Raw genomic sequence first — 27,730 nt, 5'->3', positions numbered from 1 at the left:
AATATCAATCATTTTTTTCAATGTATACATGAAAACCGTGAACAGAATAAAAGAAATGTTTACGTGTATAAAGAATAAAGTTGTAGTTTTCCTTCCATGACCTGCATCATCATTTTTTCAACTTTGGCCTGTCTAAAAAGGCCATGTTAGAACGTCAGACTGCTGGCTTTTGAAGGCCTGAATGGATATTTTCAGGCTTTTCATTAACTTGTGCAGCCAGGTGTGTAATATACGGCTTTAAGATTAAGACGGTCTGGTTCTGGCCCGTTTGCCCCACATGGCCATTTGCCTTCCCGTCCGTCGAGTACAATCATTTTTCTTCTTTTGCTCCTTTTCTGACAACCTGCACTGCATCTCAATGGCTTCCTTTGTCCGCTGCAATCTGGGGATCCTTCAGAACTGCCGCCTGGCTCGGGTTTCACGCCAGAGAGGATCCAAATGAGGCTCTTGAAAGGAAGGAAAGGAGCCCTCGGTACCATCCGAGCCCCCCGGCCCTCGTCACGTCCTCCAGCTTATCTCCACTAGCGGGAAAAAGAAATTGGCCGGAATAAGCTTGTCTCCTTGTCGGCGTGTGCTTTCAAGCGACCACTTCTTGTCATGGGAGAACGTGAGCTTGCAAAGGAATGATTCTTCAAGCTGTGATTTGGAGCTGACCAAGCAATATTGATGCCAAAAAGGGAAAATATTGCTAGAATGTTGTCTTGAATCTTGGAAAAAATGGAAGTGGAATTTGGGGGTGTAAATGCAGTTAAAGGAGAACTAATGTCATATTTTTGATAGTTTTTGTTGTTCCTCCACCCCCCCCCCCCCCCCCCCCCCCCGATTTACTGCATAGTTCTTGGTTAAACCGGTTTTTAAGGATTTGGCATTTTCACTATTATCCCCCCCCCCCCCCCCCCAAAAAAAATGTAAGCCAAAAAAAGCAATTTTTTGGCATTTTCAATGGCTTTTTTCTGAAATTCTTTTTGCAATTTTGTTGTTTTTGTTATTTCTTTTGGTGTTCACTGGATGTATTCACATTGATTTACAGACACAAATGGGGCATTTGTCACTTTAGGTTGAAAGAAAGTCATTTTGATTGTGGAATAACGCTGTTTTACCAAGAAAAAATAAAATGCTGACCAAAAAATAGGACTTTTCTTTCTCATTTTAGTGTAAAGCCCCAAAAAATGGAACCAAAATCCCCGTCAAACCATAAAATAAACGCAAACAGATCTGTGCAGTCTGACCGAGCAGGATTTTGGTGGCCCGAGTGAGTTCCATCATGGTTTCCATTTGCAATAATCCGTGAGTGACGCGATAACCTCCGGACAACTTCCGCGCTCTTCAAGATAAGACGAGACTGGAAGCGATCTGGGATATCAGGCTTTCAAAGACGCTTTCCCTCTTAAATTAAGAGCCGTCCACATCAAAAAGCCCAGCTGGAGTAGGCTTTTTGATCCAACTAAGCTCTTTAGTACTGTAAAAGGGATACGCTAGAGCGTCGGGGTCGACAATGCATCATCTGTTTTCCCGGGAACATCCTCGATCGGCGCTGACGTGTGATTAGGGAGGCTGAAGAGCGGCCTGCTCGGCGAGTGTGCGTATCTGGAGGACTAGATGACGAGATAAGCAGTGGGGAAGGAAAAAATAAGGAGAAAATGTTGGATTGGATGTTTACAAACCGTCAGTAGCAGAAAAAAACAGCGGAAATTATAACTTGTAGGCAATGTTATTTGAAGTTACAGTACATTTAGCACAATAATGGCCAACTTATTCAGGAATGAGGTCATTGGGATGAGTTGAAATTGTACAGCAAAGACAACGTTAAATTCTGATTAAAAGCAGTCAATATCACATAGTCAAAAGATGCAATTTTAGGACCAATGGACTTTAATAAGGTACAAAAGTTGTCATTTTAACATGAAAGTTAAAGGCATGACGTTTTTTGGACAAGAATGATGACAGGCGGAAAGAAGAGTTGTAAATTTAAGTAGAAAAAAATGGAATGAAGTCTGGAATTTTTGCTAATATAAAAATAGTCAAAGTATCACAAGGGTAAAAAATATTGTAATTTCAACAGAGAACAGTGTGAACGTCACAAGATAGCAAAACTATGACCAAAATGTAGTAGAAAATTGACGTGAATTAAGTTCAACAAAAAAGAACGTTTTAATATTAAAAAATGTACTAAAATCTGGAGGCATTTTGAAGATCCATCATTAAACATTATTTAATCCTTTTACGCTAGAGCATAAACATAACAGAACATAAATATTAGTGACTAAAGCTATGGTTGCTGAGCAAAGGCAAGACGACTTCTAAGTCTGCTAAGGGTGTAAACAATAAAAAGCCATGTTTACTAGGTAAGGCTTCAAGTTAATCGGTTTCTTTTCAGTCAAGTCGTTTATCAAATTGATAAATGACATCTAGGGTAACACAGTCAATCACCGCTCATAAGTCTATTAAACCAAAAGCAGTCTACAACAAAAGAATCTGACAAAACATGACATTTTTGTGCTTTTAAAAAGAAACACTTTAAGTGTGATTTTGCCTCACGATTAACATTTTTCTCCCCCAATACAGATTACAGTTTATAGCGGAATGTCTTTTTAGTTTGTCACTAAACTATAATTTAGTACTCTTCTTCATGTTTGCTTTTATTCATATTTTACATATGAATTTGTGGACTGTATAATTATATTTTCTGTCATATTTCGGCTGACTTATCGGTTAAGAGCAATTTTAAAAAATGAGTGTTCCTCCTTTTTCTTTAAAGGAAAAAAAAAGACATTTGAACCCAATTTAGTAACAACTTAATGACCATCATGACACCACCAAGCTTCCAATAAGGACAGTGCCCTTTCTAGCATATGTCACCTAGCAACCCAAACTAATTCATATTACCTGGAACACATAAAAAAAAATTTTTAGGCAGGTCTTAAGTCTTCCAGTTTTTTTTTCCGTCATGAGTCAAGGTCCAAATCAAAGCCTGTTCTCATCAAAGAAATTGTCCTCGGAATGGAAGCTCAGAAAGACTGTTCTGCCGCTGCCAGCGGCAACGCAGTCGTGCCGGAGGGACGGCGTCCTCCAGACTCTTGAACTCGTAGAAGCTCAGGCGGTTGAGGACGTCGTACACGCCGGCCTTGGAAGCCACCTGGCGAGAAGATGAAAAGTGCAATTTGTCACATTCTCACTTAAGTGGACGTTGGCAAAACACACAAGGACAATATGGAAATACTTCAATGTTCTTATTAACGCTCGCCGAGCTTTGTGAAAATCCAGCAGGTCGTGCGGAGTCACGGTCAAGGTGACACAGCTGTCAAACACGCGTTGGACTTTGAGGGAGGAAAGAAACACCACGGACAACCAACCGCAAACATCTGGCCGTAAAGTACAACTATGCAAACAGATACGGTCTGGCCTCGCAAGAACGTTGATGATTAAATGCCTCGTTACAAGTGACACGGGTTGCCAGGTTTACTCGTCAGAAAGTCTCGACATGTCTAAAAAAAGTTAGCGTACATCCAAGTACAATCTTTGGACCAAAGTCGAGGCATTTTGGGTTGTCCAAGTAATAAAGCATTTAAAGATTTGACCTCTAAGTGACCGATCCTTTAGCGATTGAGATAGTTTGGATTTTATTCTGTACAACGTTCAAAAATATGGAAGAAGTTGGTGGAGAATGACCTGATAAGGTTTGTCTATGTCACAGATTTCACCAGTTATGAGTGGGTTAGGATTAAGGTTAGATTTCTGGTTTGCCTGAGCCATTTTCTGGGAACAAATAAGTCGGCACATTGGAGCTATTATGTCGGAAGATAGGACTCGCACACTAAACGTGGAAATTGGTACGGTTAAAGCTGGGCACTGAACCTGACTCATACACTCTGCGATCCAGCTGTGTAAACAGTGGCAAATGCAACAGCCAATAGCGAAATAACAACACAAATATTTTGTTGTCCAGAAAGGACTACAATTTGAAAGCTAACACATGCTTTTTATTCTCCTAAAAATCAAAAAGACAGTGCAGAGGACACATAGTGCCCTTCACTAAGTGATCTCAAAGCACTAAAGCCTTTTAAATGTTAAAAGAAAAATAACAACACTTCCAAAATGTTCCATTCCATGCCTAGGACAAAAAAATGCTGCTTTTGAAATAGGTTAAGATTATGTTGTCTTTTTTTTAGGAGAGTGGAGTAATATTAGGACAAAAAGAAAAGATCAAATGGGAAATAAGTCATAACATTAAAAAAGGTAATTTTACAAGCAATAACTCACAACAAAAATGTCAAGTTATCCCTAAAATGCTCATAAAATTAATCCAGTTACTTATTCATGAGGTATAAGCTATCTCATAGGCAGCAGATTTCTCAGGAGCGATCTGAGAAGGTCTTTGTTTAGCATAACCCAACAGCTGGGGATGACTGATACGGTATCCGCTTTATGAGTTCCTGCAAATGGTAAACAATTGTAATCCCATGACTTGTGATTTTTCACGTCACTTGAAATGTCGGATAGGGGGGATTGGTTTAATATTTGCCAACTGTACAAAGAAGAGTTTGCTTAGAGTATACATCTGTTTACATGTTATTAAACTGTGCAACATTGCATAGTTGTAATGCGGGATTTGCTTGTTCTGCAACACATGGATGGAAATTTTTATTATTATGGAAAGTTCTTTTGAAATGAGCTAACTCGCTAAAAAATGTAATACTGAAAACCTTAATGGCTCCCAAAATAGTCTTTTGTGATGGGAAATATGTATTAGGTTTCCTACAGTTTTCATCAAATATCAAGATATATACAAGACTTTTTAATGCCAGTTTAATTTATTATATATTATATCTTATATTTATTAGAAAGTAATGACAACGCCTTTTTAAAGCCTATGGTTTTTAACAACAAAAATCGGCAAAACAAGAATTTGCAACTGCCAAAATACATAATTAAAAAAAAATACTATAGGTTGCTATTGTCAAATACTGTATTGCATACTATGGAACAAAATGTTCAGTTCTTTTCCTGTTATCCCTTGGTCTTCATACAATATATAAGAGACGTCTTATTAGCCATCACCACATGTGACTGTGAACACTGAGCTACCTTTGCGGGTTTCTTTTAAATGAGAAAATGAGCACCCGTAGACACACACAAGACGAGCGCAAATTGTGTGATGGACAACACCCTTCAAACATGGCAGATTACGTAAGAGCAGTTTAGTGTGGGTGGTGGTGGTGAAGACCCCCCGCTGCCACTTCTGACACTTAGAGCTTGTCATGAATGATCCCACCACGGTCACTGATGACGGCCTAACGATCATAGCTGCAGGCCACCCGACTCCGATTGGTTGGTAATGGGCCAGGCTCAGCAGCAAGTGGGCCACTTGACACACGTGCTGTGCCGATGACAGCTCAAACTGAGAGAGGGTCCTTTTTCAGGACCTTATTAACTTGTGGATTATGTATTGTTATTTCACTGGAAGTGCAAAACATTTCACTTGGAGAGTTTGCGCCATATCTTTTTTTGTTTGGGAATATATTCAACATGGGCCTAGAAGAATCCAGTCTGGATTGGCTTGTTGTGAGTCCGTAAATCAAAATCGTAGCTAATTGCAGACCTCAGTTTTATATTAAATCAGCCCAAGAACTAAACGATTTTCCTGGGTTGAAAACTTATTTTTATATTTTTTTAATTTTGTTTTGATTTGTCAATTTGACCAAGACAGTATCTACCTTCGGGACTTGAATGAAAGTCTAAATAATATTTAATAGACACCCTAAAAACACTGACCCTATATTGCTGTTATTCATCTAATGTGGCAGATCTAGGAATCTATTAGCTGCGATAAACAAGGTTATACAGTGTACTGTAAAATTAACGTATTTTCCACAATTTGGGGTGCATTACTTAAAAAACTATCTACATAACTATTACCCTAAGTTAGCAAGGCTAGGCTCCAGTACGTGTGCAACCTTTGTGCAGATAAGAAGCACTGAAGATGAAAAAATGATTGAAAAACTATAGGTTTTGTAGCAGGAAGAATCAAACTGTGCATCTACAGACAGACCCTACAAAGTTCTCTCCTTCTTGTGAGTTTGAGTGTGAGTTTGTAGAACTATTTGTGCCTGCTCATGATATTCAGAACTTCTGATTTTTCCAGGTCAAAGAGAACATGGCGAAAAGAATTTATCCGATCTGGAAACTGATTAATGGACGATCCTGGAACAACCCTCCCAAGATTGGATGAAGGTAGGACAGCAAATTCTTCCACTACAGAGTGTTACCTCAGCAGGGAAAATTTGCAGACAATGTATCTTTCCAGTCCAAGTACTTTTCTGACATGCAAGTAATTGATTGATTAATTGTTTTTACCATCTTTAATAAATTACCATCGCAGAATGTCAAAGCAGCTCTTTTAGTTCCATTTTTATGTTTGGAAAGCACTACTATTAACAATCAAACCATGTAAAAACCACGATCTTGTCGGCTTGGCTGTTGTATCACTGAAATCCAATCTTTTATCCAACCACTGACCTCAGTATTACTCAACTGGAACTAAAACAGTCCAAGATCTTGCGGCAAACCATAGTCAACGCCGGTTTGGTTGATGACTGTGATCAGAATCAAACCATCAATCTGACTACCGGTCTCCGGATCAATTGTCCTTGAGACATTGTCTTGGTTCTCACTTGACCACACAACTTAACCGCAAAGTGACTCCAGTGGGCAGAAACATGTATTATAGTTCTTCAGGTTTTACCAGATCTTTCCAATGCAAAATCCTTGGAGATTTGTAAAGGATTTAGCAGACATTGTGTGGTTATCTGATTCTCCTACCAGGCATCTTATACTGGATAGGTTTGGGGTACAGCCAAGAGGTGCAAAACTCATCTTAGCCTGGTAATAGTAAAACCAAAATCTGATTATTGGAACTGTAGGACATGTACTGGTGCTCCAACTACATTATTTAACTAAAGGTCAATTTCATAATTAAACTCCTCTTCAGCTGAGGAGAGAAAAGCAATTGTCTAGGCGATATGCAAAATGTCGTGGGATAAAAATTCAATCAGTATGCAGACACTCTAGGCTGCTTGTCGCAAATCAATTTTACAAAAGTGGTAGTGATCACAACAGATGTAAGGACGCGGATGTAAACAATTACTGTGAAATATTTCAATGCTTTGTTATCTATTTATCAGACCCCCTGTGGTCATCTAAATCATTTTGAACAAGACATTTTTATGTTGGCTTAGACAGTGAATCAAATTGTGGTGTAATTGGGAACAGAAAATAAGAGGCTTTTCAAGCATATTATCTCTTTTGTTAAGCAGGATCTTTGAAGTTAGCAAAGAAAGCAAGACAGGTTTGGTATGTATTGATTCTGTGCGGGTTCCCAGCATGAGCGAGCAAATTTTCAGGACACATATTTGGTATTCATAACAGGAAGGATATGCCTCTATTGAGCGAGCATATTTCTCTGACAGCTGTTTTCTCAGTGATTGTTCCAGTCCATTTTGGAATGTCGCCCCACTTTTATTCCGCCCCAATAAGGACAAAAAAGACGGCCCGGATTTTCATTCGACGGATTTCAAGCATTCTTTCACTTTGGCCAGTATTTCCCGGGAACTTCTGCTCGGAAGACAAACTAGGAGTGCTTTTTGGCGGAAAACCAACAAAGGTCAACTCTCGGTCTGCTTTTAAAATATGAATTTGGGTTACTTTACTGCAGTAGAAGTAAATCACTACATGAAACTGAGGCTCCAGTCAGACTGCAGTGGGCAAGTACTATCTTATGGGTTTGTGTAAGGTCAAAAAGCATTTCAATTTGGAGAAATCCACAATAAGAAATGAGTTACCTGCTCCATCCAAAGCGTAAAAGAACGCTGCCATGAGTCCTTCTTCTCTAGGTGCAAGTATGTGTTGAACAGGATGAGGTAAATGTAGCGTTCTAAATACTGTAAACTCTTCAGCAGAAGTTTATGACACTCCTTCTCCGTCTTGCCGCTCTTGATCTGGAGAAAATCAACACAAAGAACATGGAAATTATGAATAACATTTCCTTTATAGATTATACAGTGCTTCCATGATTTTTAAAGAATGATGACTACATTTTCTAGAACCCTAAAACACATCATTATCTAAGAATCAGTATTAATCACAAAGAATAACCTGCAATCTAAAAAGATCTCAAATTTTATCGAAACATGAAATAACCCTAATTATTTAAACGCATATTCACAAAGGCAGAATGAGGGGATAAAGACAAAAAAAGACTTCAATAGTTCACATTGTATTTTTACTTCCTGCCACTCATTTCAGAACAATAAGGTGACAGATGAAAAGAAAATGAGGAAAACATCACTTAGTTTTCTGAAAGGAAGCTATCTCAAAGCGTTTATGTCCGAAAGCTTTAGAATGTTAAACGATAATTCTGTGCAAAATAATGAACCGCTTCGTGGGTTTGATTGCAGTTGTGCCTATTACGTCAAACTGCATAGTTTGGTAAAACTTTTCAAGGCTCTATATTCATTGATGTTAATTAATTTTTGAAATTTGAGATGGAAAAAGGACTCAAACTTTGGATTAAAAGCTGCCAAGAATAATTACCAAAGGGACAACTAATGATCAAATTAGTCAAATGTTAACTGAATAGGCCATTAATCATTTAAAGCAATTGTTGCCCTAATCTAATCCAAAACCTCTTTTTATCCTCTTAATAGTAAAATGTGCATTCATCTATATCATAAGAGAAGTATTTTAATCATTTGTTGTTGTTTTTTAGCCGTTATTTGAAGAATATTTTAATGTGAGGACAAAAAACACTAGCTTATTGATTTATTTGAACCATTTGCCTCAAGTTCAAATAGATTAAACCTTTTTTTATTTTAACCTGGTGGAAGTAGTTGGTATTTGGTTGAAAATGTGCACCGCTCACCATAACACAATCATTCCAGAGCTGAATGACGCAACGGGGAGGTTTCCTGTCCATTCCCAGACAGCCAAATGATTCACGGAGGGGGAGAAACATTTGGACCAAACGAGAGAATGTGCTCTTTGTTGTTAACACACTCAAAAATGCTTGCTTTGCCATACATTTTGTGCTTTCTAGGAAAGCCCAATTACCACGTGTCCCTTGCACCCCCGCAAAACGTTCACAGGCACAGCATTTCAGCATAAATATGCATAAAACTACAAATAATTGTTTGCACTAAGAAAAGTACAGATATGATAATGTAGCAGTAGCAAGATTGCATCTGGGTAATTTATATAATTGTTACCTAACTTATTTTGCACAGAATGATGTGCATAGTGATGATTAGCACCTGCACTCCATCAAGCTGAGAGGAAAACAGTTTTGGATGATTTGGAATCCTTGAACAGCACATCTGAAAGGTGCAGGAGAAGCGCAAACCAAATGAGGGGCGATAGATGAGCAAGTCCTTGCTCAAGTAAACAATTCGAAGCAATTCCGTGTATTTTACGAGGTCGTTTGTTTCACCAGAGTTATCAGAGACAGCTTTCTCCTCACTAAATAGTGTTATTTTCTCTTCCACTTACACTTTCGATGTAGTCTTGCAAACTTTCCATAGTCAAAACCAGACTCAATTTGCCAAACACTTGGTTTGCACCCCTTTTATCATCAAGAAAGTATGTCGGTTGCTTTAATCTGAGCAATAGAAAAGTCGAATATTCAGCCAGTCCCGCAACGATCATGTCAAGTTGTTAACCGTGTATGAATTTCCACTCCGTCTATTCTTGAATCAACTTTCCAGTTGAAATGTAAACCCCAACCACTCTTCTCTCTCTCTCTCATCTAAACTGTATACATCACACCATATCTTTTTGATTGACATTTCACACATTCAAACGATGGTGCGAGCTCCATTGCTTTGCCAAGTTCCCAAGTCACATGGTGAAAAGGTCAAGGGAGGTTTCAATCTGACTGACATCTGGTGCCAATTATCAGGCAAGAGGGTGGGGAGGGTGGTGGGGTTCGAGTGATCCATATTGGCCCTTCTAGGCTCACACAAGCGGTCATTCATCACGTCAAGCAGAGAGCCTCCCACTCAAATCCTAAACCAAACCTCGACCTGTCTGGAATGGACAGGCGGCCTACAGATGCACCCTCCGACACACATACGACCCTCATGTATGACTCAATGCACAGACTGGCAAATGTCAAGCATGTGTAGATTCTAAGGTGGGCTGGCAAGTGATAGATGCAATGGATGTTCCCTACTTGGGGTATCTGTGTCCTAGGGATGGGATAATATGATTAGGTATCTATAAGGAACTCTAATTAAAACATATTAGATGAAGTGGTTCAGGTTTGGAGTTGGGATGCCGTCCCAGACTCGGGGTGAGTTGTTCCCAAGCAGAAAAGGGTAGAGAGACCAAGGACATGTCAGACTGACAGTCTCTTGCCTGACCCGGAAAAGGGCAATACTGTATTCCCAGTGTTGTTCTAGAATCTAGATAAAGTTAGAACACCATGGTCCTAAAAATCTTGACCTTGACTTGATCTGACTCTTCTATTTCAATCTTGGCCATAGTCTTGATTCCCCAAATTCTACAGTATAACTTCATCTCAGTGATTCCTGTTTTCAAGAAAGTCTAAGTTGTGTTGATTGGGGTCTTGAGCACAAATTTAATCGATTGATTGATAACTACCACAATAATGATTGACTTCAAAGTGAGTACAGTTCTTGAATTAGAAACAAATTATTGGTGAGGACTTGTAGTACTTAAGAACCGTGCATACTCTATCACATACTCCCACCTCTGTGATATGACTCTCATATGATTGAACACTTGCAACCCTCTTGTCAATCCTGAGATGATAGGAGCAATATTGTTATCATGCATACATTTAAGGACTTATTACCTGAAGTTGTCTGAAACAAACACGGCATTATTGCATCATTATTATAGAAACACAAAAGAAAGCAATCTGGAAAGCCACTTGCAGGTTCTTTCAGACTGACATTTTGCAGAGCCAACCATCCATACGCCCGCAATCAAACGTATACATCATCTGGCCTAAGGCTTCGAAAGTGAGTAGTCTCAGAGTCGGGAAGGAGGAGGGGGGAAGATGTTAATAGCTTCTACAGATTCCGCTCCTCTGTCTTTTTCCAGTTGCTCAGCCACAATGTCACGATGAAATCCCCCGAAGTCGAGGTGGATTTATCGGAGCGGGCTCGGTGGAAACCGCATACTGTATAAGCAGGAGCAAATTAATGCAACTCTGTGCTTATGTGGTAAAGACTCTTTAAGGTTTCGTGCGTCATGACCTCTGGTAGAATGCGTATCCGACATACCTAGAACATTTAAACAGTCCTTGCCAATGTTCAAGATTGAAGGGGGAAAAAAAATCCCAACGACGAGTAGTGGCTTATTAATGCATCTTTTTTTAAATGTACGGAACATAGTGCAAAAGAGTCGACAGAGAAAGGTTACAAAAGGCTGTGAGGAAAATAGGAGATTTTTAAGAGCGCTAAGTTGGGATTTGCCAAAATTTCGATTGATATGCTGAAATTAGCCATTCATTATCTATTCTGCTTATCCTCACATGGGTGTTGTGGGGTGCTAAACCCTATCCAGGCCAACTATGGGTAGTAGAGAGAGTTAATATTAACCTAATTCCATACCTGTCAAACTTGGTCAATTGCTTCCTTAGTAATAATTGAAATACCCCTAAAAAACGTACAAACAATGCGGCAAATTGCTTTGAGGAACTTGTTAAAATAGCTAAAAAAAAGCTTAAAACAAGGGAAAACCCATGTAAATATTACCATGAAGTCATCATAACTTTTTTTTTCAACCACACTTTCACAGAAAATATTATTTGCCACACATGTCTGCTTTTTGAGGACAATGTTCAAAACTGAAATGGGCTCAGCATCCTTGGCTCTCAATCTGTGACTTTCTTTTACAACTTTATACATAAATTCAACTGAATTGGCCGCTTCTGCTTTTTAGCACTCACTCCTTACAGACCCATAAAAGCAAAATTTGCACATGAAGCCAAAGCAGGAAAGAAAAAGAAAAGAACATTGCCAGTCAAGTCCTTACAGAAAAAGCCATTAACGATACATTTACGCGGAGTAATTATACTGGCAAGAAAGGAAATCTGTGTAAAGTGACTGCAATCAAAGTATTTTGAGTCAATCGGTTTAAAAAAAAAGTATTTTTCTTGGTCTCAATGATTGTATACTGATTGGCTCTTGTACTATAGCTCAAGGACAATCAGAATATCACCCAATAATCATCCAAAAACACTGAGGCAACCACAAAAATAAAGTACTTACGACCATTATGTTTGAGCAATTAAACTGCCTTTTACCTACGGCTACTTTCTACCTGGTGTGAACAGAAGGGCAACAGCAAAAAAAAAAAAAAACAGGCCGTTAGTCATCAGTATACAGACTGAAAAACATTGCCTTTGAATAGAATAACATTAAGCTTCATGTACTATGCATATAAAAAAGTTTCATTATATTTTTAGCCGATTTCTGAAGTTCGACATAAATCCGAGCACAATGTGGTGACACATTTAATAAAAAGTAAAGTATGAAGGTGTTTTTGCCACCTAAAAATAAATTAATAAGTACATGCAGTGTATTTTCAGCTCTATTTCAAATAGGTCTACTTAAGAGAATTAACCCTCCTACATTTTATGATTAATAATTATAAAAAGGCTAAGTGCAATGGCTCTCTATTAAAACCCTCATTGCTTTTGTAATGATGTTTGCTTTGGAGATTTGTGGAGGAAAATGGAATAATACACGTGAATTTAACGGCTGAATTGAGAATGAATTGATTCGCCAATGAAATGGTTGTAGTTCAGTTTGATTTAAAACTGATAAATTAATTTTCCATTAATGAGAACATGACTATTCTGTTGCTTTCAATTGGAAAGCCATTAAAATTGGAGTGGTTTTGATGTATTAAATGCCGTTTAAATACCAATCACCTGTACAAAATATAAAGATGTTCTTTTAATGAATGTCACTGAATCACCGAATAAAGATGGAAAGACAGATTTCTGTTAATTGCAATATAGATGCAATTATGTACTTTTAAAAAATCTGCACATTCCCTATGTACAAGAAAGTGTACAAGGCGCCTACTCTAGCCAACTGGAAGCTCTCGCTTTAATCCCAACCTCCATCTTTCCAAAAGACGTGCCGCGGCTTTCTCTCGGAGAACCTGCAGCACACAAGGCGTTCTCCCCTTTCCCCAAATATTTTTCCATTCCCCCATCCAAACCGTGGGGGCCCGTCTTTTTTGGACACACTGTGATTTGCCCTCATTCATTCTTAATTTGTGCATTTCATGAGTGTACCCGTGAGGAAGGAGAGTATTGGGAAGTACTAGCTTGCCTTTTGAGCCCAAATGAGTGTCGACTTTCTGTTTTAGGATCAAATTAAAATGAAGATTATAGATGTATATTAAATTCCCTAATTTTAACCCTTTAAAATCAATAATTGCAATTTTTTAATCATTTTTTTCTGTTTTTAGTTCAAAAATCATTTTGTAAAATCTTAAAATATATAAAAAAATTAAACATTGTTTTAGATATATGAAAAAAAGAATGTTCAGGGCGTTCAATCCAGTTCTTTTAATCCATTTATTTTTAAAAAATCTAAATATTATAACTAAAATGTTCTGGCCCACGTGAAATCAAGTTGACGTTAAAGCGGCCCGCAAACCTGACACCCTTGATGTAAGCAGTCTTGATATACTCTTCCTAAAGTGTGACTTCCACATGCAAGGTACTGTCACTATCAATGGCAGTATATTAGTTTATATGGAAATGTGCCTTAACACGCCATATTATATCATTCTCAAAATGTCAACCCGGGTGTGAATCGGATAGGGCACCTGTCAACACAATTGTAGCGAGGTAAACATTGAAGACAAGCTCAAGCCAGTAAAAAAATCGCCAGAGGGGGAGAAATCCCCTCCCTGCCTTTTTGGCTGCAAAGCTGGGAGATGCATGTGCCACGTGGGGGTCACGCCTGGTTGGCAGCATGGGGATTTATAGCCACCCCCCCCCCCCCCCACCACTCAACCCCTATTTCCCCCTCCTCAGGGAGCTGCTGGATCTTTCAGGTCCCAGGGTAAATATATGTTTTTCTCCATGGAAGACACATTTTCCAACCGCTGGGGAAGTGGAGGATGGGGGGCTTTAAGGCAAATGGGGGTAGGGGGTGTTCCCCCTATAAGAGAGACAGACTGGTGGTGAAATTTTCCCCTCTTCCAGCTACATCTGGCACTGTTTATCACCTGGCCTGCTGCTTTCAAGCAAAGAGGAAAGGGGGCGGTGCACAGGGGGGGAAGAAAGCGGAGATGGGGGAAGATGAGGGAGGAGGGGGGGGAGCAGTGCCAACGTGTGGCCTCCGGATAAATTGGCCCTCATTTCAAGACGGATTTTACGCTGGAAACTCATTTGTGTCGGTTACTAAGTCCAAGCTAAACAAATTCGTCGTGCTAAATGCTGCAAAAAAATGAGTTTTTGAACTGAGCTTGAACCAAAGTCAAAATGGGCGCTTTGGGGATGTCGTGATGTGAAAACTGACAGAAATTTTAACAAGCTCCCTCTTCCCATTACCACAATAGTTGTGAATGTACTTTAATAATGTGAAATGTTCTTGGTAACGTGGATACGTAACAGATGCGAGCCTAGAATTGGAAACCAAGCAAACTATGTTTTCGCTAAGAACCTTATTCTTATGGCTGTAATGTCAGGTAGCACAACGTTAAGATGAAAACACCTTACTAATTCCAAGTATACGATTACGTTTTATAAACACAATGTACGGCCATGAATTTACTCTTCATATTCCTTCTGAAAATGAAAGGTGCAAGGCATTGGTCTTTTAGATTGATGCTTTTCCACCCAGCATTACAAAGCAACAAGCACGGGAGTAAAATATTGCCCTGAAACAATACAGCCCATTGTGAGGACCCCCCGAGTGGGCCCGGAGAGCCGGTCCGGGTGCCTCCGGCTCCTGACAGTGCACAGAGGCTTGATGATTACAGTGTTTGTTCAAAAATGGATAAAACAGAGCCTCTGTCTATCAGCGCACAATCAAAAGTGACTTTTGTTCTCCTCCAGCTTTGTTAGTTTGCCGAGAGAAAACCGCCGGAAAACCAACGTAAGCTGGTTACAAAACATAACATGTCGCTAATAAATCTTTGACTGGGTGCGTGAAAATTCCTTTTCACACCAATTTTCTGCCACAAGCGAGGAATTCCCATGTTGACTTCCTATCTGGTAACATTGAAAAAAGTGATAGATGAGCTATCGAAAAATCCAGAGACGGATATGAAGGAACATTTCATTTCCTTCACTGCTTCTCTTGGCTGCTTCTCACCCAAGCGGCTTCCATTAAATTACATCATAATCAATTTTTCCACGCTGGGCAGCTTCGTAGCTAAATTCCTTTCATTCATGTGAGCTGGCTGGAGCTCAGGTGGGTGAAAGTAGACCTTGTGTCTCCCTCTATGGGGTGTTGAGGGTAAAATACTCAATGCTAGTGTGGAAGGATGATGCTGACCTGTCTGTAGGTACAGATGATGATTTCCCTCAGGTGGTAGTGCATAGGCGTCATGGTTTCGGACACCGAATCCAGAGCCATGTCCACTTCTCGTTTCATTCGGTGGCCATCGGGGAGCAAGCGCACTAGCTGCATTACAACCTGTGAAAAGAACGTTGCATTGAATACATAATTCCATCATATTCCATCCGCCATGAGAAGAAACTGGCTCACAATCAATCAGTAGGACTTTTTTTTAAATTTGACTTGAATTTGCATATGTTTTGAGAATTTCAACCATTCATTAGGTGGATGGACTTGAAGAAAAATGTGATATTTTTCACAAAATTATGCCATGTAGACTGTCAGTGAATTTTATAATTATCCAAACTATATGCAATGGGAAACTATTTGCACTTGGAAATCTATTCTGTCAATGTCAACCAATGAATTAAAGCATTGGAAGAGTTCATTAAACTGTAGAAAAAGTTTATTTCCATTCTAAGTAATTTGAGTGGTTGCAGAACTGACAGTGTCATCTACTGGTGATATCTACATACTGCTAAATTTTAATATAATCTACCAAAGGAAACAAATATTCTTAAGAGAACTTAAAAGACATTTAAAAGAAAAGATAACACGATTAAAAGAAATGGTATAAGTACTGTTTAGGATTCACAAAGTATTAAAAGGGGGAAGGTTGAATATTTTTAAAGAATATATTTTAGTGAGTCTAAATTAAAACTGAAAAACATGCAAGAAAATGCCTTCATATAATTTTGTGCTGTTAACTATTGATGAGAAGAAAGGTGATAAAAGGAAGAAAGTCTTCATTCAATATTGGAACTATTAAAGGAATAGATTAAAATTCGGATAATTCATCATTTGAATAGTTCACTGTCTTTGATAGTAATAGACGTCCAATCACACAACTCTTTTTTTATCCTTCTGCTGTTAACTTTTTATCACTAGCAGACACCCAGTCGCTAAAAATGCTTCATAAAAAACATACCTGAAACTCTCCTTTTGTATACTTGGCATCAGGGACGCTTACTATCTCCTCTTCGGTAACCTCGGGAAACCCCTGCGGATGAAAGATAACTTTTATTCCAGTTTAAAACAAATCCACAAATGCGAGACTTACGTTGAAGTGCCACAAAGTCAGCACGGAGAGCACCATGGCCGTGGTGGTCCGGCCTTTTCCATCAGGGCAGTTGAAAACGAAAGCCGTGCTCGAGTCTTCGGCCAGGGAGCTCTTCATGGCGTCCAGTAGCTTGTCGAAATCCTATGGACACATTCCTATTGGTCAGTCTCGGGTCCATTTTTCAGTTGGGTTATTTTTCCGTGGGCATTGACCTCCTCCTGGGGGGCACTGCAGTCTGGCAAAGGTACACGCTTATAGGCGAGTGCTGGGGTGAGCTTTTTGTGTTGCGTGAAGATCTCGTGTGCCGTCAGGACGCTCTTGAACATCTTCATCTGCTTCTCCTGCTCCAGAGTCACTTCTAGCCATTTCTGGGCTCGCAGGATCTCCTCCTTAAGAGACGTCTCCAGTTTCTAGAAAAAAATGACATGTTGGTTATTTTTATGAGCGTAAAAAACATTTAAACCACTCAAATTAGTTTTGGATACAAGCGTTACCTCAATGACGAGCGGGTCTGACGTTGGGATGGCGATGTGCTGATCCAAGCAGGACGGCTCCCTTGGCGAAAAGATCTGCCCGTTTGCCTCTAAAACCAGTTCCTCCTGCAAGTTGATCCACAGAATGTGGCTGTGCTTCCGTTTTTCGTCTGTCAGGTGGGCCAGGACGGTACCTGCGGCCTACAGACCAATATTTATATATACATAAGAAATAGTATGATAATCTTTGTATCAATAGGGGGAGGTGCACCTCAGATGTGGGTTGTGCCAGCCCATAGATTGGCATCTTGGGCACACGCCTGAAATTGAGCGCCTTCATTTCTTTGGCGGTGCTCAGGACGTCAGGGGCAAAATATTCACTGGCCACCTGCATAGATGAAACAAGCACTTGTTACTAAATATTTCAGTCAAAATAGACAACCATCACTATTAAGGGAAGACACGTCCCTTTGCAATTTGACAATGTTGATTTTTAGGTTCGTTTTCACATATTGAAAGCTTTTTTTCTTAGAAAATTGAGTTTTCTATTGCATTGTCCATACAATCACTTGTCAAAATTCCAATATACTTCAAATTAATCCCATTTTTTTAGTTCATTGAAGAAACTTAATCCCTACTTGTAAACTTAACAACTTAACTTTGGCAGTGAATCCTGATTATTTACTGCCAACCCCCCCCCCCCCAAGTTCAAAAACACTGAAGGTCTATCACTGTCAAAGGCTCCTAGGGAGATAATAAATCCTCCCTGGTGGAGGTCTTGGCTACTCACCAGGACACGAGCTCCCCTGGTGACCAGCTCAGGCGGCGCTGACAGCTCAGAAAGATCCATCCGAGCCAACAGGCGGTAAAGCCAAGTGTGGCGGCACATCCACTGGCTGAAGTTGGACACGAAGGCCAGGGGATACTGCAATGCGTCCCGACATTTAGCAGCCTCACGATATCATGCGCTTATTTCAATTATTTCCAACACTCACCTGCTCGTGGAGGTACGCGTTAAAGACAATCAGATAGAAGTAGCGCTCTAAGCTCTGACGGGTTCTGTGGAGGAAGTAGCTCTTGGTGCTGTTTCCCTAATAGAAAGCAAAAGAAGAATGTTTATCAGTACTCCATAGATTTATGAACTAATTTTCCACCTTAAAAATGTACTAATAAGAAGAGGGTCTCTATTTGAAGAGGACCAACCTGGATCTGATAATCATCTCCGATGCCCTCCAGCTTACTTTTGTTCTCGTAGATTGCTTCTTTAATGTTATGCATTTCCGAACATAGTTCTATGGCTCGATCCACCTTAGAAGAAACACATTGTTTGATAACAGCTCCCGCAATTAAGCAGGGGAGGGAAATTCACCTCCTCCATGACTTGTTGTCCATTAGGTAGCTTGGCGATCAGAGACTGGATGATACGGAAAACTGGTTTGGGATCTGTAGTTGGCTTTGTTGCCTCCCCGAGCCTGCAAAAACAATGTGGATCTTGACATTTGCACTGCTTAGTTGGAATTTTCATGTCTTTGATTGCATTTACAGAGTATCTCTATTTTAATTTGTTTGTAGAATTATTTATGTATTTTAAGTGGGAAGTTGCAGTTTTCTCAGGCTCAACTTTAACAACTGACAGACAGAAATAGGAAGTTTTTAGCCAAATATTTTAAATAGACTGGATATTCACAATATTACTTACATAGGCGTCGTTCCCGAGTCACCACCGAGGCGGTTGATAGCCAGGGCGCCCAAAATCATGGCCAGGTTAGTGCGGCCGACGCCCACCTGGCAGCTGAAGAGAAGAGCGGGCGGCTTGGGTCTTGTGTTGTGTCGCATGGACAAACTGGGGATCTCCTAGGAAAGAGAAATGCAATCCAAAAACCCTTCAAAATCATCATATCTTCAAAGAAATCAGGCTTAGTTAAGCTTGGATTTACCCTGAGTATATTGACAAAAGCATTAAAGTCTTCTTCCATTGGTGCTCCTTCAACCGGCAATGGTAATCTGTAATAGCTGGAATGAAAAAGACAACAATTATGGCTTGCAAATTACGAGATCAAGTGATAGTTAGAAGGCAGGACGGTACCTGTAGGCCGGCAAGGTGAACACGGGCCTCTTGTAAACCTCCTCGGTAACGTGGATGTCCTCCTCGCATGTGATGACCATTTTCTGAGGCTCGTCTTTAAGGTACTCGATGTCATTGTAGACGTAGTAGATGTTTTCATTGAGCTTGGCAAAGTCATAGAGCTGCGGACAAAGAATAAATTAATGGAAAGTAAAGTGGTGCCTTGAGAGAATAATTACGTTTCAATGCATTTGACTGCCATTATTGTAGCATTAATGTAATAATACACTGTATTTATGGATATCTCAATATATTAAATATATTTTGGTAGAAGTTATGGAAGTCTGGAGTGGAAAAAACGCATTCTAACTGCCACATAGATAATTAAATTTGTATCTAAAAGGGATCAGTTTAAAGGAAACCTATAAGCGAATCATATAAAGTCGTGCAGGTTGATCTAAAAGTCACCTCCTTCCTGACAGTGAGTTCAAGCACTTCCACTGGTCCCTCCTTTTCTAGACCATGGAGGTTCTCGTGGAGGTTCTCCTTTCTCCTGGGGGTATATGGAACAAAGTCGTCGCCCTTGTGCAGGAAGACCACAGGCTCCTCTCGCACGCAGATGAAAATCACCTCCTGGATAGAAATGAGAACACATTTAAAAGAGCTACATTTGAGAAATAATGGCTAATTCCTGGCTCAACATGGCAGCTCACCTCGTGTCCTTGAGCTTGCAGCTTCTGCAGGACCCTCTTAAAGCCATTTGCACTGGGCTGACCCATCCCGAAAAGCGGGTACGATCCTTTCACTTGACGGAAATTAGGCGCCCCGACGGAGTTGGTTGTGCTAAGGACGTCCGCTTTGCTGTATACGTCCTGCACCATAAAGTACTCCCCCTGCAAGGAAATGAAAATGTTGGCACTAGTGTAGACCTAATCACATGGTGGAATATGCTCTGATTATCTGATTTATTTTTTTCAGGGCAGTGCATAAAATCACTGCTTAGGACATTGCATTTAAGCATACATTTCAATTTAAACCATGTCAATTGTTCTAAGAAGTTAGATTTAAACCAAACATAGTGTACAATAGAAAGCAGAATACAAAATAGTTGTTTTTTTGCCATTGGCTGGCCCTACAAGTAAAATAAGTGCAATGTCTTTTGCCCTTCTATGATATATTGACAAATTGGACTCTAGCGTAAATCATTGTACCTTGATAAAAAAATATGAAGGTAAGCTTGCTTATCTTTGCGTGTAAGCAAAAAATGAAGGAGGATGCTATGCAAGCACAGCAGCAGATCAAAGTCTTGATAAGGGGGCAATAACACTTCCTCTGCACCCCCAACTCGGAAAGCGGCGCATGACAATGTTGCTGAGCCGTACTGCTATTTGTGTGTTTGTGAGTGTGAGTGTTTGAGAGCCTGGGTGTTAATGTACCTGCACCATGTAGTGCTCGGGCATGGCGTCCGATATCCGTCCAATTTTGTAGTTGCTCTTCCGGATGTCATCGTGGATCTGAAATTCCTGCTTGCAATTATACCTGTGAACACAAAACACACACATGAATTTCACAAAGACATTGGCAAATACACAAACAGGAAACAAAACATGAATACACAAAAAAGAATTACACAAACCTACATGACGAATAACAAACTTTCCACAAAGACAAAAACATGGCGACAATCACGAGCAAAAACAGACATGATCCCACACAAAGAAACACACAGCGAATCACAGACTCAAACACGCAAACACACAAAAACACAAAGACATTCACACACTGGCGACAGAGGCAGCATGGTGAGAGGGTCAATTCAATTATCCGTCACTGTTTACAAAGCCTGCTCTGACAAATGAGATGGTAAAAGGGGCAAACACTGAAATGGGAGGCTAACAGGGGATTTTGCCGCCAACAAAAGGGGGAGTAAATACAAAAACTGCAGCAATTCATTGAGAACACTTACAACTAAAAGGTTGGGGAAAAATGGCTGAAAAACTTCTATATGGGATTCTTTTAAGTAATAAGTTCTCGTTTTATTCATTTCGGCTCCAATCCACATCGTCTCTGTCACTTTTAACAGACGAAAACGCCATCATCGACTGCTAATATTGTCATGCTTTAAGCATGATATGTCACATCCACCTTATATATAGGAGGTCAGCAAGCAATGTACCCAGACAGTTGAGCTGTCAGCGTTATACAGCGACATCTACAGAATCTTGAATTTAGTTCATACTGATTGGGAAATTTTAGACTTAAGTGCACCCTAGTAAATATGTACCATGTTGCTTTTGTAAGTTTATTTTTTATTGCTTAATAAGGGGAATTCCAATCATTAATAAGGGGAGAAATACATACTCGTAGTTTTTAAATACAGGAAAACCCGAGATCCAAAATAATAAAAGCGCCTCTCAATTTAATTTTAATCCTAAGATGGCTTTTTAATAAGTTAAAGCTGTTGCAGCACTCACTACGCAAAGAAAGGGACGGGTTGGTGAGGTGGGGTTTAACACCTCCACAAGGGGGCTCACGCCTCCGCAGTGATCAAAGAAGATTCTCACCCAATCCGCAGAACGCGTATTCGGGGAGGAACTTACGTGATGACCACAGGTGCGACTTTGTTGGTGATAATGGATTTGGCCTTGTTGTTGTGGACGTTGACTGTGTGAAAGGGACTCATGCTGAGTGACGGCTTGCTGTCGGCCATCCCGTTGCCGTGGACACTTTCAAGCGGCGGCGGTGGCGCTGCGCTGGCAGTCGTACCCATGCTCCACCTGCAGCTTTGAGAAACATGGTAAAAAAAATATGTTAGTACACGAATCAATGCAGTTTTGTTTAGAAAATCTCTGTCGTCCAAAAAACTGTAGTCCATTCTCCTACAGTCAGTTCACTAACAGTTAATTTTCCAGTGCTTTATAAGCCTGGTGGGCCTGATGTGTGTGTAGGGTAAAAACTGATTATTTTTAAGAGCAGATCTGGTTTGTCTATAATAAACAAACTTGGCTCAAATGCAAACTGGTAAAATAAAACCTAATACTTGTCAGAAGCTTTGGTTGCAAACAGAAAACAAATGTGTTGCAGATCCCTTAAATAAAGGGACATTAACAGACAAATCTGCCAAGACTAAAGCACTTTTGGCCACTTTTCAGTCGAGAATCGAGTTCAAAAAATCTTTCACAACTTTTGCTAGTGGGCGAGTGATTGCTGTTCTCCTCTTTGTATTTTATGATGAGTGGGCGAGTTCAGTTCGAGCACTTCTACATCAACAAAAAAAGCACTAGTTTGATTCAAATATTCAGAGCAAAATGATAAAATCCAACATCCTAAATGTCAAGTTCTTGTTCCATATAAGGAAATCCAGCATTCCTGTTGCTATTTCAATCCACAAAACACGAAAAAAAAATTCTTCAGCCCTTAGATTTTGCATCAGCCTACCACAAGAAGAAAAAAAACTTTGCAAAATAACCATTCCTCAGTACATGTCATCTTACGAGTGGATTGACGAGAGACTTGCATTTCCACCGTTTTTAAGCTGGTTGTTGTCCGCCATGGTCCGAAAAGGAGTGTGAGAACTTGGCATCACATCCTAACAGAAACCATCCTCTACTTTCACCAGCCCATCCCATCTCCTCAAAGTCAAGTGAAGGCGGCCCCCTTGTGGGAGATCCAAAATGCAGTCCTTATGACACACTAGAAACTCTTTCAGTCCTCTTCATCGAAGCTGGTCTATATGGCGATTATGTGTGTAAAAGTGTGTTATTATGGTAGATCTGATGGCCAGATGGCAAATGTTCAAGTCTCTGGCTACACATGAGAAAGAAAACTTAACATTTCCATTTAACTCTCCGAAAAGCGTGCTTAGAAGAATGTTTTGGTATTTAAAAATGCCATTGAAGGCAATAGTAAAGCACAATTATTCACTAGCAGCCCTATTTTATTTCTGCCAACGGGAAGTGCGTGTCTAAATGTTCTGACTTGACCACAGCGATTCTAGCATGCCATGTCCTGAATTAGCCAGAAGAGCAGTCAGGGTGGAGACCTCGGCAAAAAATAGCCCTGAGTCATAAACATCCTCCTGAAGAGCCAATCGAGACAAAATATAAAAAGGCATCATGTCCCCACATGTCAAACAGGGCCTCAAAGGACCAATAAATAGTCTGATTTCCTCTAGTAATATTGAGCCCTAATTGTTTTTTATTTATTTTTTGCTGCCATGGCACAAAAGGATGTCCAAGCGTTTTTTTCCATGGAAGGTCATAAACAGAACAAAATGGAAGGAAGAGAAGAACTTTGTGATAAGTGGGTAAATGTCTAGCAGTTGTTTTCTAAATCATATTTTAAAATGTTATGATTAAAAAAAGATTCATGCAAACATGCACTTTGTACTTCAAAAATTATGATAATCATCTCTAATCATTTTGGTGATTTTTGGATTTATTTTAGAAAAGAAGGCAATATTATAAGTTATTTTGGATTGATTTGTTTCTTTTCACTAATCATATTTATTGAGAAAATAGTATATTTCACACAAAAATAGGGAAAACATGGATTTGTTTATATATTTCTGTCAGCCCTCCCAGTTAGAATGGATTGGCTGTCAGTGGCAGCGATTTGATTAAAAACAGATCTTTAATTCACTTTACAACGGTTGTAACCTTGCAGGCGGCCACAAATAGCCCTCAAACCATACTTTGGGAACCCATTACGATTTCGGCGTGTTGCCTGAGAGCTCACTGACTGTTGGAAGAAAACCATGGCGACTGGAAACTCCTGCCAGCATGGCCCCATTCAAGGCTGCCCCATTTAAATTCCACCCGCGTCCTAACCTCGGCGTGGCATCGTCTTGGGGACAAAAGCAGCGCAAGGCAGGAAGGAGTTTGCAGCTGCAGGATGCATCTGTTGGTGGCCCGAGGAAGGATGCAGTGCGCTCCTCACAACCACAGATGTACAACTTCAACCAACAGTCAGGAGATCTTTCCATACAATTTCCCGGACTCGGAATGTACAAAAAGTCCTAACTTGGGAGAACGTGATGATAGACTGAGGAACGGGCTGGTTTGGCAAATTTATGTAGAGAAAGGGAACAAAGCAGGAACTAAGAAAACCTAAAGTTGGTTTCTAGAGTCATTTACTGCCAGTCATTTTCAAAGTCGTGTTTTAGAGCATTTTGACGGATCTTTTAATCTTTAGTCATCGGCAATAGATGTTTTTGAGTGATGCTGACTCACTGCAATATTTTGGTTCAATATCATCATCTTTTTTCGCTCTCAAATGGTGACAGAGAGTTAGTTTACTGTTGAAACCAGCTCTCAAATTTATATTCAGAGAGAGTTTAATATCTAAATATCTACTGTTTTCAACAATACTTAGATATTAAACAGTACTTGGATATTAAACAGTACATAGATAATAAACAGTACTTAGATATTAAACAGTACTTAGATATTAAACAGTTCTTAGATATTAAACAGTACTTAGATATTAAACAGTACTTAGATATTAAACTCTCTCATGAATATAATTTTGAGAGCTGGTTTCAACATTAAACTCCCTGTCATCATTTGACCGGCGACCAAAAGACCGGGGACCAAACAGGACCAAAAGACCGGCGACCAAACGTCCGAGCACCGTCTACCTGAACCACATGACTGGTTTACAAACCCAAATTTCACCGGCAAGCCGTGACATACTTTTTTCATCGCCTACCCATAAGAACTGTGACTTGACACATATATGAGTTGTCGGCGAATAAAAGCTCAAATGATTTATGGCAACAGCCTACTTGGGCTGTATTGCGGTGGCGCACCTTCACAGGAAGCGCTTGCTAACTATTCATGTTGCAACATCCTCATTGAGGTTGTACACGTGTGTCACCGCTTCGTTGAAGTGTGTGGGGTGGCGCAGGACATTGCTAGTTCCTGCACTGTGGTAAGGAAATGAGCTCACTGCTTTCCTCTACTGTAGAGGACTCGGAGACGTATTGTTCCCAAATGTTGCAAGTCAAAACTTTTCTTTGCACAGCCATGATGAAATACAATCAAATTGCTATGTTGAATTAAAAAAAGGAGGAAAAAACAAGTGAAAACTATGCTGGTGCTATGAATATGATATAAATCATGCGGTTGAGCTTCCGCCTTCTTTCCGGACAGCTCAATGACATGCTACTAAAAAAAGATTTGGAATTCTACATTTAAAAGTGCTGCCTGTAATTAAAATAAAGAGCGCAAGACAAGGAGTTTATCCCCCAGTGGTTTCCGAGCTGCAGTCGTTGGACTTTTTTGACCCTCTCGACTGACCACAACATTCTATGAGCATGCTTCAGTGTCTCCATTTGTTATTGAATACTATATGTTTGTAGGATGCCCGAATTGTATCAGACTGTAATCCATAATTTGATTTTGGGCCAGTTGAACCACTTTATTCTTTTACATAATCGTGACCCCTATTCGCCCAACACATTGACCATATTAGTTAAAACAAATTGTCAATTGATACAGTATTTATTTATTTTTATTTGTGGAACTCGCCCTGAAAAATACATTATTTTGTACTTATAAGAACTTGGGCAATATTTAATTTTATTTATTTACATTTAACTACAAGTGACAAGACAAAAAGTATTGCTCATTGGGGAAAAAACTATTGTATATAATACTTTAACATGTATTTTCCTCTATAATTGTTTGATTCATTTTGGTTGGAAGATTAAATGACTATTATTTGTCCAACACAAAAACATACATTTACCATTTAATCTGTATACATTTCCCATGCATGTTTAAATCATTTCCCATACATATACAAACGCAATACAAGCGGAATTAGTATAACTTTTCTAAGGTTCATTATAAGATCAAATATATCAATAATTAGACAAAAATAGTGTTGTTGTTTTTTTATTTTTAAGTGACCTGGTCAAATGTGCGTCTTAAAACCCAAACCCAACGCTAAAGTTTGCCTTGCCTAACACCATTCATGACTTATGTTTACAAAACTCTTCAATCTTACATATGAATGCATAAATTGCAAAGTATCATGACCCTACCTAACACACAGCTGTCTTGTCCACCATCCAAAGGGTGCCAGAGTCTACTGAGAAACAAATGAAAAAAAATGAAGTGCTTGGAAAAAAAAAAGGTGAAAATCTCTCAAGGGCAGACGGCGGTCAGTCTCAGTCAGTCACACTCTCAGTCCTCCTGGCATCCGCGACTAAATTAAATGCGACCATTCACCGGTAATGTGAGGTGGTCTCGCATCCCATCGATGGGCACGTCCTTGAACGAGGACAGGTCCCTCGGCCGATTTTTTTAAAATCTTTTTTTATGCTGTGCAGCAGTGTGACGAGCTTGTGCCGCGGCGTAAAAGAGGATGTGGGGGCGGACCCGGACGAGTGGCTTACTCATCATCTCCTTCGCCGCCATCCAATCGCTACCAGTGCAACCTCCAGGCAACGCAATTCCTCCCACACACACACACATGGCAGACCTTTTAACAAGACTCTCAAAACACAATTAAATCAGTCCTTGAACTCTTTCACTGAGTACCATAAAGAAATAGTCAATAGTAGCTCGCCATGTACCACCATTATAACCAAAGATGAACAAAACCAGCTAGTAAGCTTAAGTGAGTGTTCATGAAAAATGATGCAAAACATTTTGGAATTGTTTTGTCCATAACATAACACGCCATTTAAAGTTAAATTAGTTTTGAGCTATATGGAGAAAAAAATGTATCGTAATCAAAATGCCAAAACAAAGAATGTTTTTTTAATAGAAAACTTGAATAGTGTTATGATTGTCCCAAATTTAGTAGAAAGATATGCATTTATGCATTTATTTATTTATGCACCATATGTTTATGCTGTTCGGTTATTTATCACACCGCTTTTTTGGTGGTATTCTGGACTATAGTAATTATCAGGACTGTAAAGTGAAGGACAGAGTATTTCTTTCATATTTTAATTGGCAATGACTATAAAAGGAATTTATGATTACATATAAATTGACTATAAGGTTCTCAATTGTAACTGTCTTGTGCATGGAATTTTTAAACCTACACATTGTACTACGACACCCCTGAATGAAACATTTGGGTGCCCTACAACCAAAGAGGAGGGTCGTCGACGAGAGCATACAGACGCCATTGCGTAAGCCTAATTCACTACAACTCTTTAATCAGTCCATTCATTAGCGGTTAACGCATGCCATGTTGAACGCAAACGTCGCTCACAGCTGGGCAAATAAGTCGGCTTTAAGCCGCCACTTCGGAGGAGCTGGAACCCGTTTATCATGTGGAGAGTGTCTTGTTTCATCTGCAGATGTGCGGGAACAGCGCTTTTTTTCAGTTTTTTTTTTCTTTCAAGCAACCCTGCCACCAAGCATGACAAAGTGGGAATGTTCTACCCCAAAAGCAATGAACTCAACAATATGACAACACTCATTTCAGACGAAAAAAATAATACAGATGCCACACCTGTTCCTTCCTTTTGGGCCAGAAGTCTTGCAGCTTAAGGACGTTACCT

The 27,730-nt window shown here is 39.7% G+C and overlaps 1 protein-coding gene across 5 annotated transcripts in view; it reads right to left on the bottom strand.

Moving 5' to 3' along the window:
- Window positions 1-1,854: 1,854 nt before the first annotated feature.
- Window positions 1,855-27,730, bottom strand: part of pald1a (phosphatase domain containing paladin 1a) — a 28,001-nt gene continuing 2,125 nt past the window's right edge. Inside the window, exons 1-21 of one of the 5 annotated variants that reach the window (XM_077738980.1) lie at window positions 26,442-26,550; window positions 26,255-26,298; window positions 21,807-21,989; window positions 20,643-20,745; window positions 19,920-20,099; window positions 19,675-19,839; window positions 19,228-19,388; window positions 19,079-19,154; window positions 18,841-18,995; window positions 18,511-18,613; window positions 18,345-18,449; window positions 18,137-18,232; window positions 17,932-18,066; window positions 17,413-17,529; window positions 17,163-17,342; window positions 16,881-17,078; window positions 16,669-16,809; window positions 16,537-16,608; window positions 15,546-15,686; window positions 7,839-7,994; window positions 1,855-3,136 (exon numbers count right to left, since the gene is read on the bottom strand). In XM_077738980.1, coding sequence (XP_077595106.1) covers window positions 2,981-3,136; window positions 7,839-7,994; window positions 15,546-15,686; window positions 16,537-16,608; window positions 16,669-16,809; window positions 16,881-17,078; window positions 17,163-17,342; window positions 17,413-17,529; window positions 17,932-18,066; window positions 18,137-18,232; window positions 18,345-18,449; window positions 18,511-18,613; window positions 18,841-18,995; window positions 19,079-19,154; window positions 19,228-19,388; window positions 19,675-19,839; window positions 19,920-20,099; window positions 20,643-20,745; window positions 21,807-21,989; window positions 26,255-26,298; window positions 26,442-26,465 — 2,691 coding nt within the window. In that variant the 5' untranslated portion in view covers window positions 26,466-26,550 and the 3' untranslated portion in view covers window positions 1,855-2,980. Of the gene's footprint in view, window positions 3,137-7,838; window positions 7,995-15,545; window positions 15,687-16,536; window positions 16,609-16,668; window positions 16,810-16,880; window positions 17,079-17,162; window positions 17,343-17,412; window positions 17,530-17,931; window positions 18,067-18,136; window positions 18,233-18,344; window positions 18,450-18,510; window positions 18,614-18,840; window positions 18,996-19,078; window positions 19,155-19,227; window positions 19,389-19,674; window positions 19,840-19,919; window positions 20,100-20,642; window positions 20,746-20,846; window positions 20,973-21,806; window positions 21,990-22,700; window positions 22,790-26,254; window positions 26,302-26,441; window positions 26,551-27,730 lie in introns of those variants that run through there. The other 4 variants (XM_077738982.1, XM_077738979.1, XM_077738981.1 and 1 more) reach the window with 4 other exon arrangements.

Source organism: Stigmatopora nigra, chromosome 18 (genome assembly GCF_051989575.1).
Source record: "Stigmatopora nigra isolate UIUO_SnigA chromosome 18, RoL_Snig_1.1, whole genome shotgun sequence".
NCBI classification, from domain to species: domain Eukaryota; kingdom Metazoa; phylum Chordata; class Actinopteri; order Syngnathiformes; family Syngnathidae; genus Stigmatopora; species Stigmatopora nigra.
Note: the sequence above shows the minus strand (reverse complement) of the source record. Positions and strands in the feature narration are given on the sequence as shown.